Source organism: Mycteria americana, chromosome 6 (genome assembly GCF_035582795.1).
Source record: "Mycteria americana isolate JAX WOST 10 ecotype Jacksonville Zoo and Gardens chromosome 6, USCA_MyAme_1.0, whole genome shotgun sequence".
NCBI classification, from domain to species: domain Eukaryota; kingdom Metazoa; phylum Chordata; class Aves; order Ciconiiformes; family Ciconiidae; genus Mycteria; species Mycteria americana.
The window spans coordinates 52,860,652-52,875,995 of NC_134370.1; the positions used below are offsets into that span (position 1 = coordinate 52,860,652).

The following is a 15,344-nucleotide window of genomic DNA, read 5'->3' on the forward strand; positions in this document are numbered from 1 at the left end:
GAAAGGAATTTCACTATGCAACTATAAAATACTGGTTAAAGCAGAGGAGAGTACAAAACAAACATCACAGAAACTTTCTCTCAATGATTAAAAAAAAAAAATCTCATTTTAAGTAATAGCACTGGGTGAAATTTAAACAAAGATATCAAACAAAATATCAAGCCTCAAACGAACAGCAGAAATATTAACAAGTGATGCTTTTTAACTGATACATAGAGAAGGAAATTAAGAGAAAACCAATATTTCATAGTTATAAGTTTTATTTTGGAAAATGTAAACGTCACTAACCATGCATACAAGTTAAGACGATATTTTACAGTTGTTAATTTTCTTCCTTTTCATTTCTTTTTTCCTTTTTTATTGTTGTTGCATAGGACATTATCACAATATATAATCTATGCAGTACAAAATACATAAAAAGTTACAGCAGAGCAAGAATAGATGAACATATAACTGTACAACTGTAATACTTCAATGTAGTGATTTAAAGAGTTGAAAAGTGATCCATGGAAGCATTCATGTGCTGCTGATAAAACTGTACAAGTGAAGATGACACCAGTAACACTATAGTTCACCAAAGCTGGGAGTATATATGTAAACACGTGCACACTTACTGGCACACATATTCTCCTTCACCCACACAGGCATGCGCTTGTGAAAAAGCACATGTGCGTGCACACACGCGTCCCCCAGAATGCATATATACACAAGTAACTGCAGCTGTAACCAGAGATGAAACTCAACCACAAATCTCAAAAAACAGGTTCAAACTTTCCAAATGCAATGGCATTTGGATCTAGGATTTTGGTTCAGACCCATCACTAGTTATAATGAAATGGATACCTATTTTTGCTCTGTAGACATCCCTTCATTATTTGGTGTGTAGTATATACACACTGCTGTGTATTTATGTATACACACACGTACTATACAATATACACATATATACATATTTATATATATGTGCATATGCTCATATAAATCCATATATATAAATATTTATATATATATATAAAACCTATACCAGTGGATGGGCTTTTCCATTCTATATTCTGGCTTATGGGGTAAACAAGTACAATTCTGTTATTTTCTTCTGCCTAAGGCTATAGCTTTATCCCCAAAAAAGTTAAAAATACAGATGTTCATCATACCATTCACTGATAGACTATATGTTAGCACCCAATGCACAAACAGATGGTGTGATGGAGTTAAAGAGCACCTGAAAGTCAGTTTGTAGGCGTCACCTGATGAAATTAGTCAATCAAATGGCAATGAAAAGGCAAGCTTTAAGTATGCAGAGTTCATTTTCCTTATTCTTTCTTCACAAACCATGTTCCCCAAAACAACAATGCACTTCACACAGTACAAATTCTAGAACTCATGGCAAAGAACTGGAGAAAAGCAGTTGTGAATGTGAATAGCTAGAAACAGGAAAGCTCCTCACACAGCCTTTTACTGCCTGGCTGCAGGAAACACGGAAAGCACTGAACGTCTGGACAGAAGGTAATGAGGTTTTAAAGGTGTACAGAGGCTCTCATAGCTACAAGTTATTGGAAGGATTAATGGCAGTAAAGAGGGTAGGATACACACAGAAATTAGGTGTTACCATCAAACAGAGGCTTCTGATGACTTGTTATAAATATATACCTTTGCAGTTATGTAATGTAAACAGATACTACGCATATATTATAAAAGCAAGGAACAACTAATTTGCAGTTATAAACAATTCTTACAATAAAATCTAGCTGCCAGGGGTTTACCAGGACCGCTTTCCAAGAAGCAGGATGAAAACTGAATTCATGCGGCCATTAACGCACCTTAGGCCTTTGCACAGGATGAGGTTAATGGAGGGGGTGAATGAGTTTCTAAGAGCGTCTTTAGTTTCAGTTGAGTGGTGGCAGTGAAGTGATGATTTTAACTTGCACCCATTTCCTATAGCAAGGCAGTTAAGCTCAACTCTTAGAGAGGAAGCTAGAATCATGGCTGGAGAAAAACAAACAAACTTTCAGGGCTTTCTTAATAATAATAAATCTGTTGTTATATTCTGAAATTAAAAGAAAAAAAATTAGGGCAATTTTGTAGTTTGTGGGGATTCACCTCAACAGATTGCATGGGGAAAGGAGGAGGCAGAAGAAGAGATGCACACTCCTCCAAATGGAGGGCTGTGAAGAAATCTGCACCTTGCCAGAGCAGTCTTTCCTAGTGTGCAATGTTTGTTGCTATGCCAGGAGACTGTTTTAGGTTACACCGCTGGGTGAAACAACAAAAGGGTAAAAATCTGAGGTTAGTTTGGATAAGCACCCAGATTTCAAAACAGTTTGAGCTGTTCAGACTTCTCATCTGCAAAACTCAGGAGGAACAATCATGAGAGTGGAGTCTTATGACCTCGCTGGTGCTTCTGCTTCTTTTCTAGCATCTAGCAGATGCTATAAAACCCCAAACACTCTCTTTCCATATGAAAATATTAAAAGACGTTTTGTTCACATTCAGTTTTGGAAACTACCAGTGGTTTGGAATTCATCATCTTATCCTAAAGCTATCATGTATTAAACATTTTATGGAGATATTTGAAACTCTAGCTAGGATTTTAAAACACAGTAATTTGACTATCAGCCTAACGCACTCTGAGGTATTTACAGCTAAGATGTAAAAAAAAAGTTTTAATGACAAATTTCAGAGAATTTCCTGAAAGCGTAGCTATGTTGGCTACATATAGTCTCATAGCCTTCTCATTAGATGAACTGGTTGAACTGGAAATTTGACTTTGAACCAATTTTTTTTTTCCCTGCTTAACCTGGAGAATTATTAGTAATCTCTATGAGGAATATATATAAAATGCTTAGTTTACTGTTTGAGTTAAAGATTACATAGTTCTTGTGTCACTCAGAATAGGTTGTCCCATAATCTTTATATCCCATGATCTCAGTACTAATAAAACCCAGTGCGAGAATATTCTTTCTCCAGGCTATTAAAACAACTTGTTTGTAATGCACCTACTGATTCATGCTGAATTATTATGCCCTGAATAAATGGACTGGAGTGGTTCCTCCTTTGCTAAAGATTAAATGATGCTCTTGTTTTACAACAAACTAAACTTAGACCATGAAGACTATGATTTTTGCTGATACTTAGTTCTCCTTTTGATTTTGTGGGGGGTTTTCCCCCCATATCCCTCTATTAAGGTATAATGATAATAAGAAATGTGTTTATGACTTGTTTTGAAGTATGTGCACAAGACACAGCTGACCTGTAGAATTCCTTTAGCTAGGTATCTTAAATGCCTCTACTAACTACAGCACAAGAGCACTTTTAGCAGTCACAGAAATGATTGGAATGTGAATTCCTGTTACCTGAATTGTATCAAGTTGTTAAAATTGTGTATCTTGGTAGATGAGATTTAAAAAAAAAAAGAAAAGAGGAAATCTGTGGAGGCAAACAGATCTGGCTTTCCCGTAACTCACAATGCTTAGGCAACTCATCACACAAACTCAACAGTATTTGTCATCTTGCAAAAAAACCTTACAATGTTCTTTCATTTTCTGTGAAATGAAACAGTAGAATTGTGCCTCGCATGACTTCCGATTCAAAATGAGAAAACTGTGATTTTATAGAGGTGAAATCTGAAGCAAATGAACATGAAAAAATTACTGAAATATCTGCACTTTGAACTGTCTTTAAGTATGTATCCATACAACTAATAGAATGCATAGTATTAGGAATAATGTAAATATTATGGAAGTACCTACGAAACTACTTGGAAATCTATATTAGGCTCTCACAGTTAATATACAGTACAATAAAAACTTGCAAAATTGGATCAATGCAAAGCAGCAAGTAAGATACAGGTTCATTTGGAATGTGGAGGCATTCACTTGATATCAAATGGCAGGTTTGGCGTAGAGAGTTTCTTTTCACCGTGCTACACTTAACTGCATTTATACCCTACAGTAAAAACAAGAAAACCCAAAAAATTCCAGAATCAAAAGGACCTGAATTCATAATATGCACCATCAGACCCAGCCAAACCAAGGAAAGTGTATTTGCTGCCAATGAGGTCTCCAGTACATCACAATGCTCCTGGTCTTTTGCTGTATTTTCTACCATATAAAACACAAAAATCTACCTCCTAGTGCTCTATCTAGTGTCAAATATTTGAAAGTTACTGAAAACTAGCCAAGATTCCCTTTTTGTTGTTAAGCGGTTATTCAGAAATGAGAGCACCTTACTTTATGCTGGTGTGTGTATTTTTGAGAAACTTGTAGTAGTGCTGAGCTAAAATGTCATTTTATTTTAAAACTTGAAAATGCATTTTTTATTTTCCCAGTCCGAAGATACCTTATGCTTTTCACTTCCTTTTATCAGCAACCACGATTGTGATGCAACAGGATACAGAAACTATGTCTTAGCCCATTTGCCTTGCTAAGATACAGCTGTACAGTAGGTAAGTACCTTGATGAAAGTTTAGATGGGCATTGGTTCAGCTATGCTATTTCCATAGTTCATTTTAAAAAAAGAAAAAGGAAAAAAGAATAAAGAAAATTGTTCAAGTCAGTGTGGTTTGATTTGAATATTCTGTTGGTCCCAAACTGAACAGGCAGTGCAGAGAGCTTAACAACTTGGAGAAAGTGACGACAGAACGCCTCCGAGATTCCGTGCCACCTTGCAATAAAATGTTACCCAGTGTAAATAGGTTTCCTCGTGATTTAGGTTATTTACTTAAGGCATCTTGTTTAGATTTTTTTCTCAGAATTGTATCTAGTAGGAAACAAACAAACAAACAAGTTGATCAACCTCACAGAGATTTTTGCCATAGGAAGGTGGTTTTGGAGCATCTTCAGCATGAAGTGAAAAGATGGCTTGCTACCAAAAGCAGAGGGCAGCTTGAAGAAAGACAAGACTCCTGTTTGGACGCTCCCCAATGTAGGTATATAATCAGGAAAACAAACAATGGAAGAGTCTGGTACTACATTCCAGTACGGGTTTGGTTTTTGTATTGTTTGTTTGTTTTTTATTTTTTCCCCAGTGTGTGAAAGAACCTAACAAAAAGCTTCTGAGTGCAAATATATTTACAGAGTAAGGCTGCGGTTAGGGTGTGTCTTCATTGTAATTATTGTGTAACATAAATATCCATCCCTGAGAAAGGAGAAGGGGGACACAATCCAACACAGTTGATTTGTAAGTGTATGTATGCTCATGTTGTGCAATCCGGTCTTACAAAACTACTTTGACACCTGAGGTGAATTAAGTGGGGTTTTTTTCTTTTTTTTAGATTTTTCTCATTTTTTTATAAAGAATAATCAAGAGGATCTGTAAATGGTTGCAAAATGTGTGAAATATTGAGACAGCAGGAGTCACTAAGTGGAACATGTAAGTCTGTCTGTCCATGAGGTTAGAATAGCCACTTGTGTGGTTGGGTAAAGAAAATTTGACTGGAAATTGCAGTGGGAGGCAGCTATTTACTGATTTTTTTTTTTTTTTAAAAAGGGGGGGTGGGGAACCGAGGAGGGGAAGTGACAGAGTTTTTTAAATGTGTGCAACACAAACAAAACTCCACATTAGATATTAGAGGCAAAGTGCTGACGTCCAGTGCAGGTAGGTCTATGGGGAACTGGCAGGGCTAATCGTCGGACTTGAGGCATCTGAGCGGCTGTAGTCACTGACAGAGCCTGTTCTTGAGCTGCTTCCACTTCGCCTCTTGAGCATGCTTGGGTGGAAATTGGCATGGCGACGGGCATGCTTTGTCAGATGGTCACTGCGCATGAAGCGTTTCTCACAGAGAGGACAGCTGAACTTCTTTTCTCCAGTGTGAGTGCGGTAATGGCGGGCCAGCTCATCGGAGCGAGCAAACTTCTTGTTACATCCTTGCCAGTTGCATTCAAAAGGCCGTTCACCTGCAGGAAGCAAACATGGCGTGATTAGAAGGAATAGCAATGTCTTCCATGGCTTTTTGTACGCAGAAGTTAGGATAAAAAGGTTGGGAGCAAGGTAGATGCCGCTTGGCACTAATTGGATGGAGAAGGTGTTACTCTCTGCCAGAGAGGAGGCCACTGTGGTATTCCAACCCATTAAAAAGTACTGTAAATCAAACAAGTGATACCTTATTTGATAACTGGATCTTCAGGGATGCTGGGCTCCTGATCCTTTCATGGATGTCACTTTTCGTATCTCTTGTAGCCTGCTGGACTTTACTTCTGGACTTTGACAATATTTGCTCTATAGAGCTCATATTTGACAATATGAGCTCTATAGAATATTCACTTATTCCTCCAAGCTGTCCCTGTCTGTCTGACTCAACGTTGAAGTTCAGAGGGTGAGATGAAATCTCTCTCTTCAGCTATTTAAAAACAATTATGGTGAAAATGCAAAATGGCAATTTTGAGGCACTGGATGTGAGGCTCTCGCCTTGTATTTCTCCACAGCCATGCCTATGTTTTCTGCATTTGCTACAAGGTACTACAGTTTCTCTTGTTCACGGCCTTAGGTCTCATTTAGAAGTGAGGCAGGGAGCACTGTATTTCAACTAGGTAAATGTGCCACATGGAAGGTAGCAGCCTTCTATCAATAGCTAACCTAAAAAGCCATGACCTGTTACGCTTAAGGTAGGACCAGTGAGCTCAAAGAAATAGCAGTCTGGTGACCTGCTGCAGTTCTCAACAGATCTCAGACATGGAAACATCTCTTACAGGGCCAGGTGCCCGTGCCATTGCACGGCTGTGCTGGAGATCTGCATCTGGGCACTGTGGTAGATGTGCAGCCTGAGAAGCTTGAGCACCGGAGGCGAGCACAGGTCACAGACAGAAGTAGCGTTGTTGGGTAGATGGGTATCTGGAATATATTCCCACCTTCATCACTGATGTGCTGCATAGCCTTGGGCGACCTGTACTATTTGTTTCCATCCTTAGTTTCTCCGGTTGTTAAAAATGAAAACATCAAATCATGAAATGAGCTGTCTACTACTTCCGTATATTGGTTTGGTTCTTACTGTCACTGAGTCTGAACATCACATACTCTTTATTTGTTACTAATCTAGAACATCTTATTCTTTTGTGAATACACGGACTTCGCATTTTTTGTAGTTGTAATTTTTATAACTTCCTACTTGCACTAATCTTAATCTTTCTAATGCTGAATAGCCAGTTCAAGAGGCCCAGAGAGCTATAAAAATTCTGTGCAAAATAAGAAACAAAAGTTCTCTACACACTACACCAAATAGGAAATAAATAAATAAATTAGCCTCCTGGAGAAATTCAATACACCTTAATTAAAATTGTCTGATAGCAAAATTGACCCCAGCCAGCCTTCAATCTAAGCAGCCAATAATCTGTTTTAAATTCACGGATTTGGCCATAAGATTTATCTCCAGGATCTACTTAGGAGGCTCCTGCTCAGAAAAAGAGATTTGTAGGTTCTCTTTCCCTCTGTTTATGAAGCCTCCAAGATACTTCAGCCAAATCTCAAATAGTATCTCAATGAACAGACAGACAATTCTTTTTTTAAATAGGATTTTTTTTGAGAACATGGAGAAAGCAAGTGTCCCTGATGTTTCCTTGATTATTTAGGAGAAAGACCAAGGCTCATTAGACCAATTGTTCTCTAGCACATTTTGTGGATTTCATTAGTTACACCTGCAACTACAATGCATAATGCAATGGTTGTATCTGTACACAAGGGAGATTTTCATATGGAGAACCATGAACACCACCTCCTAAGCGATCTGCAAAAGGCAGCTAAGACGAACAGGACTGCTTTCGGTTGGCTTCCCCTGAACTAAAGCCTAAAAAACTTAGGGCCCCACAAACTTTTTTAAGAATAAAAACACCACCAACTTGTTTAATGGATATAGTTTTGTTGCTTTAAAAACCCCATGCAAATCCATTCAATGTCCTCCTCAGCCTTCTCCTGCAAACTGTCAGGGACTCGTCTCTCAGTCTGCTGACAGAAATGTGAAGCAAATGGGAAACAAATATATTTTGACTGTGTTTGTCATGTATCCAGTCATCTGTTGTTAGGTACGCTCCTGCCTGTGGTGGGACGTGCCAGTCATCCCTGTTGTGTGACCAGATTCACTAGCCTTCTCCCTAGGTTTTGGTCATACAACAGATATACTTCTATGAGGACTTTGGGACCCTGGGGAAGAAGGGCAATGAGACATGATCTGACAGCTGGATCTGGCCTGCAGAATTGAAGTTTTTCATCCCTGAGCTATGGCATCTTTTTTTGGTAAGGCAATGGCCTTTGGATGTTTCTATCACCCAAGTTAATTTTCTCTGTGTTTGTTTTCATTACAAATGGTGTCAGCAAATGCTCTTCACTAGAAGGACTGCCCCATGAAATGACTGCTTTCAGACAAGGAAGGCAAGAGTTAACATGCAATGTTTTGCTTCTGCTGTTGACAACACCATGAAGCACAAAGAAAATGGTACCTTTTCTGCTGATTAGTTAGCATGACATCAGCTGCTCTTTTCTATGTCTAGCATTTGGTAGCCAGCAGTAGGCACGACGGTCCAGTTCCTAATGAGAGAAGAGGTTCTGGAGCAGGATTGTGTAAGATCTGTGTTATCGAGCACTAACAGTCAGGTGATGAAGGTATTGCACAACTTATCTCCCCCTCTCCTCACTGCACATCAGATCTGGATGAGAACATTCAGGTGCCTCAATGCCTGAATTGGCATTGAGGCACTCACCTGCCTGATTTGATGTTGCTGATGATAGTAGTGATGATTTGGGTGCTAAGCCAAAGAAAATGTGGCCTTTCTTCCACTATTTCTCTACTGTCCCCTGCTCTCCTCCTTCCTAGGAACTATTTTTTTCCCCTCAGTCCTCTCTAGTCTTCATTTGATATCTTCTTGGTAGTTACCTTTAAGTTTCTTGGCCAAGTGGTTTTCCCCTCCGTGCACTCTCAGACAGCTGGCATCACTCTAGTAGTGGTAGTAAGTTCTCTAGAGTGCTTCCCAGCTTTGTTGAGGTTTAGCAATACCTCCTCAAAGAAAAGCCATATTGTGAGGAAATGCTGGATTACTTGTGTGAAGATACGAGAGTCATTGTTGTTTGTAAAAAATTAGTACACAGTCTGGAACAAAGTTGCTGTGGGGTATTAATTAAGACAAGACCTAGCTGCTGCTCCAAAACCACATGTGGAAATTCACAGTCTGTCATCAGTCTCATCTTTCAAACAGAAGGGATGTGGTTTTCTGTGCAGGTAAATTATATAAATGTCCTTTTACTGGAAGTAAAGCAATCAACAGAATGAGAGATTATATGAATTGATTGCCTAATCTCATTAGGGAACATGCAGCCACAGTACAACTTTCTTGCATAACCAGTAACCCATGGACATGTTGTACTCAACAAAGAGCTTTCACCATTAAAGTGGCTGTACACAACGCAATAAAGGTTTTGAGCTCCATCTCAGGCAATGCTGAAGTCAGAATTTTACCTTTATACAATGACTGCAGAATTTGATCCTATAAAGTAATGTGGAAATGTTATCAAATATCTTAAATACAGCAGGAAATATGTCAAGCATGTGAATGTGTATATTGAGAGTCTTAATGCTATGCCTTGGCAGTGGCAGTATTTTTGTGCGTTATGAGCATTACTAGGAGGTCTCAAAGAGAGGGTAAGTCTCCAAAAGATAAAGATGCTTGAAAATAAAGGAATCAAAAAAGCAGCTCAGGCTTCTTTACTCTTCAGACAGGCAGGCAAGAGATGCCTTTAAAAGATAAGGAATATTGTAATTTTTTTTTTTTTTTTTACAATTTTAAAGAGGTTTGGATTTCCATGTTCCAAATCCCACTAAACTGTAACCTGTCTAGCTCCTCTGCCAGAGCACATCACATCATATAACTTGTGTGTAGAGTTACACAAGCTGAAGGAAAAAATCACATTTGAGAATTAAATTCAACTGATCTTAACTGGAAATTACACAAACAAGAACATTTTTGGCTTCTTCCTGAACTCCACCCAGTTCAAAGAAAAAAAATGTGTGTAAAGCTGCATTAAGAAACTTGCAGTGCTCACTGAGTGAAAGTACATGAGATCTGCAGGTGCACTGACTTCTGAATTAATTTCAGTAGCACAGACCTAGCTACTCATGCTGCTTATATTGTCTGCCAGAGCAGACCACCAAAGGAACCGTAGAGTTGCCTGGGCTATAGAAACAGCATTAAAAAAATGCATCTCTCTTCTCTCTTGCTGGAAGGGATTCAGAAGCAACTAGAGCCAGCCTGTTCTTATGGTATTATATAAAGGTCCTTTGTATTATTCTGTATTTGTCAATCATTATATGTATTGACGCAACTATATGTAGTTATGGGAAACAAAAACTAGGGAGATGGTGGAACCAGATCTGATGTCTACTGAGCTTGATCTGTACGATACTTTTAGTGCACTCTTTCCAATCCACATATAGTTTTAAGGACTCCTTTCCTAGATAGTGACATTCCTGTACAGACCCTGGAGTAATCTGCTTCCTGTTTCACCAATTCGTCTGTATGATATCCAGCATTTGAATAGCAATTAAAAATGATACTAAGTACTGTGTAGGCCTGAGCATGCTTAAAGAACAACCTACTAATGACTGAAATGCCTAAACAGGTTGAGTCACCTGTGATACCAACCATTTTCAGAATTACAATGCGAAGATTAGGCAATCGTATCTGAACAATTTGAAATGTGATATCCACTGCCCTACAGATTAGAGTATTATTAAGTCAAACTACGTATTGGGGGCTATTTTTTCAATTTAACTCATGTAGTAGCTGTGCACATTATCTTAGCATCTTCAAGCATATGCCAAGGCCATGCAGTAACAAAGAGATTTGTATCCTGGGAATTCCACAAGTGCCTGCAAAACCAGAAACAGTAAGCCAGAAACAATTTTCTGTGATCTTTAATCTGTTCTGCTGCTTCGCAGAACAGCATTGTATGTTGTTATGAAAACAGACTAGAAACCTGAACATGCCACTGTGTGCTATTCTTTTATTTCTACATTTTCATATACATAATTAGGGGTATATTTGGAAACACAGATCAGCAGGCTGGGTGGGGGAGGATGAGGGGCAGACAGCTAAATAGAGATGTGACTGAAGCAGCCTTCCTCCAAGAGAGGAAATGCTATCCTGGGAAAAAACATTCAGCCAAGCAGACTGTTTCTTGAGACTGGCTGTTATTTAAAAAGAAGAGAAAAGGTCATCCTTCAATAGCACTGATATGTACTTACGAATATTTTCATTTCTGTTATTCTCTTGTTTATAAACAAGCCCTTTTGCATAGCCAAAACCCAAGTCCTTAACCTTCTGAGTGCAAGAGACAGAATAATGCATAGCTTTGATGTTAGATGGTGGTTTCTTTATCAAGTATTTAAAAACAGATCAAAAAATTCCAGAGCCGCACAACTCCAAATTCCTATAAACTGAAACCAGTTAGTTTTAAATTAATGATTTTGGGGGTGACATTTCATAACCAAACAAGCTAAATGCAATCATGTTTTTTGCATCTGCTTTTACGTGTCTGTCCAACAACTTTTGAAGGTCTCTGCTACCTTCAACCATATCTAACAGAGGTAGTGAATTCAGCAATATTAAGCTTGACTAGTTCCAGGAAAACGAGGAAGTCTTAGTAGTGTTCTCAGCGAAAAGAAAAGTTATGGGGTGAATTTGACTGTCACTAGACACCAGAAAATACGGGAGTGTGGTATGAATGCCCAGATCCAAGAAAAGCTTCAGTCAGAGTTCACACGTTATTAGACACTGGGACGTAACACTCCCCCAAGCCCCTAGGACACACAGCAGCAAGGAGCTAGGCTGCATTAGTACCTGCTGACAGAAGCATGCATGTTCCTGCTATTTCCATTATCTGTGATGTGACCTTTTTTTAGGAACTGGAGTTCTCAGATTTCCAGCAGGCACGGACCCAGGCATCAAGTACAACCTCACTTCAAAGTGTGGGCTTCTTTATTTTAATCTTGACAAATCCAGTCATTAAATTGGTAAGTTATTGGATCTTATGTTTTCTGCGTGCACAGGAAACTACTACTGGACAGGAGCTGCAACAGGTACTATAATATCCATTATTTAAATCCTTGGTTTATTTTCTGTACCTTAACATTTTCATGGAGTTATTTAGACATACATGAATATTTCTTGAAAGGGCAATTTCCAAGTGGCAAGTTTACATTGGCAAGTTTACATTTTAAGTGAATGTGTGTTACTGTTTGCTCTGAAAATGGTTGTATTGCTCCATCTGGGAGCACAGATTACACCATGTGACTTATCTGTATAACCACAGCTAACTAGAACAACTCAAATAGCAAATGACAAACACACATTCAGATACTATAATGATAATGGCTACAATGCCAGAGAAATGTAAGTAGTGCAAAATTCCTCCCCTAGCCTTAACCACAGTCAGGTCCGCCCAAAAACCAAAATAACTGATTTGGTATGTTCCATGTAGCTATCTGGTCCTTCTTAAAAATATTACCACTCACTTTCACCGTAATAGAAACTTTTTTTTTTTTTTTTTTTAAACAGAGTACATTCTATCAGTTATATTCTAGGCCTTTATTTCAAACTTGTTAATAATGTCAGCCAGATCTTAAATCTCTGTTTATAATAATTTTATCTACTTTACTGTATTTTTATCAGCCACATTTGCTTCTCTTTTGTCAAGGCAGAATCATCCTACCTTTTTAGGCTTTTTTTTTCCAGGACACTCCAGCACATAATCTTTCTGTTGTCTAAAATATGCATTCCACGGCTTTACTGAATCCCTTTTCAAACTGGGATGCCCAAGCTGAACTGCTCTGTCTGTGCGAGTTTCTATAGCTTAGCACTTTTAAAATACCCATTTTTTTTATCCTGCATTTTTGCACAGTGAATTAAGAATCTGAAATTTGAACCTGTTATCTTTACCAAGTCATTTTCTGCCTACCACATTAACTCCTGTTTGACTCCTGTTTAGTTCTCACTTTATCTCTGCTGAAGTGCATCACTGTGTGTTCAGGACATTAAGCTCTGTGTTCCACTCCCAGCTAAAGCCTAGTTCCAGACCACTTCACACAAACAACCAGTAAGTAGCTGAAAGTTATGTTCCAGGATCTGGAAAATTAATCTTAAAGCAAATGGGCTTTAAAATGAAATGGCCATAAATTTAATAAAAAGAAGTATTGCTACATCCTTTGCTAAGATTTTGAATGAAAATAAAGGCTAGAGCTATGTGGATAACTTATTTTCTGCTCAAGTGAAAAATTAAAAAAACTTTGAACTGCAGAAGAATTCAGCAAACCAAGAAGCCCATAGTAATTTTATTTTTGGTTGACCAAAATGTTTTACTACTTTTGGGGTGTTCTTTTGTAACACTATTTTAATTCCTGTAGCTTTGGGGACATTTTTCAACACAATGACGATGTTAATCTGAAATGAATCAATGAAACACACTATCACAACTTTTTTGAAATAAAAAAATCAGCCTAAACGATTTGCTGAGTTTAACTGACATACAGTTCTGTTCTTCATAAAAGACTACTTGTCAGTGAACAACTGTTGGCCAAAAATATAGTTTCTGTAGTTCTCGCTAATAAAGAAATGCAAAGTTACTAATATTGTTCACTAACATTTCTTGGCAGCTTTCCCTCCATGAAGATTAAATGCCTGACATTTTTATTGCGTGACTAACTGGAGATTTGATCTTCTAAGGGAACAATTTTATTTGTGTTTTCAACTTCCACTGGACTCCTCGTGTTTATAAGCACAAGGGATTTTCAAAGACATCCAACAAGGGTAGGCTAACCAGCCAAGTGTAAGAACCATTAAAGTCTATCCTCCCCTTCATAATATTGGAAGAGATTTTAGATCTATGCTGAGAATGTGACTGAGAATATGCCCTCTAGCATTGCGGTGTGGCCCAAGGAGTCTTAGGTGATTCCCTACAGCATCTTAAGCACAAGAAACTTATCTTCCCGTGTTATGCTAAGCTGCTTTGGTTTCCTTGTACATTTGTCCTCCTGAGTCATTTTGCAAGCTGTTCGTGAGTGATGCAGCCCTTCAAAAACACTGTGTCTGTTTTGAATTCTCCCTTCAAAAAGTACAAAGATGCACTACTGGCATGGCAAAGAAGCAACCAACCCAAAGTCCATGCCAGAAAGACCAAGCATATTTTCCAAACATGTATTTTTATGATCTTCTCCGGACTGATATAGAGTGTTACAGTGCCATGGATACATAGTGAATTGTATTTGGTTTTCTTCTCTCTATCTACGTTTACGTTGTAGTCTCTCTCTCTCTCTCTCTCTCTCCTTTTCTCTGCTAGAGAGTACTCCAAAAATTAGGTGATCCTGCTGGGCAATTGAGAAATTAAGTTCTTTCCCACCGATTGAAGACCATAAAAAAGTCATTAAAAAACCCTTCATGAATTCCACAGTTTGAAATTCCCATCTGTGTCTGCAGACCTGAGCACTGAGAGTCTGACGTTACTTGTTTTACCGCACCCTTGTATGAAGATACATAACACTTGTCATTGCTGATGTTAGGCTTTCTCCTCTGCAGTTTGTCACGTCCTGGTTTCTGAAGAGTTCACACTTTATCTCTTCTCCCTTCCTTACACAACCCCTCCCTGTCTTCTCTGTTCCTTCCTCTTTTGAAACTACAAAAAATCGGTTGCACTAGGCCAGGGGCTTGTGAAGCTCTGAAGTCAATTATACCGACCACACCAAAACCGGGCCTGTGTAAACATAGTTACACTTGTGCGTGTTAAATACGTTAGAAGAGTTTTTCCCTTGAAACACCGTCAGATACAAAATCGCTAAGGTGAGTTTAGCCTTCAAGATTCCTTCCTTTTATGATTTGGTCTAGATATATAGACACAAATCTTTGAAATACATCCTCTCTATTAGATGTAGCAGAAGTATTTAAAGCTATTTTAGCAAAGAGGCTGAATTAGCTGAATAAAGCATTGAACCAAAGGCTTTTTTATAACTTTCTGAATAATTAATTAACCTAGTCATATGCTCACCACTTACGTAAGAATGTGTGCATCTGATGACTCAGTTTGATGCATCAGTAGGATCCAGCGGAATAGAAAAGCCAGCAGAAAGACAACTCTGAAACTAAAGGCTGAGAAAGTGAAAGTGAGGGAAGAGAGATATGCGTAATTTGTAAAACACTCCTATGGCTTAGAGATTCCTCATCATTCTTCTCACCAAGGGTCACAGGCTATCTGCAACTACTGCAAAATGAAGGGAGTTCATTTAGTGAAGGGAGATGAGGGCATCCTTGCCTTTGCTGTCCTCCCAGCTTCACATCATAAAACTGCTAGTAGCCACGACAAGCAGGTAAAGAAACAAT

General features: G+C 38.4%; 1 protein-coding gene across 1 annotated transcript in view; it reads right to left on the reverse strand.

Annotated features, from left to right (window-relative positions):
- Positions 1 to 237: 237 nt before the first annotated feature.
- Positions 238 to 15,344, reverse strand: part of KLF13 (KLF transcription factor 13) — a 37,168-nt gene continuing 22,061 nt past the window's right edge. Inside the window, exon 2 of the mRNA XM_075505827.1 lies at positions 238 to 5,891. Within this exon, the coding sequence (XP_075361942.1) occupies positions 5,599 to 5,891 (293 nt within the window). The 3' untranslated portion in view covers positions 238 to 5,598. The remainder of the gene's footprint in view (positions 5,892 to 15,344) is intronic.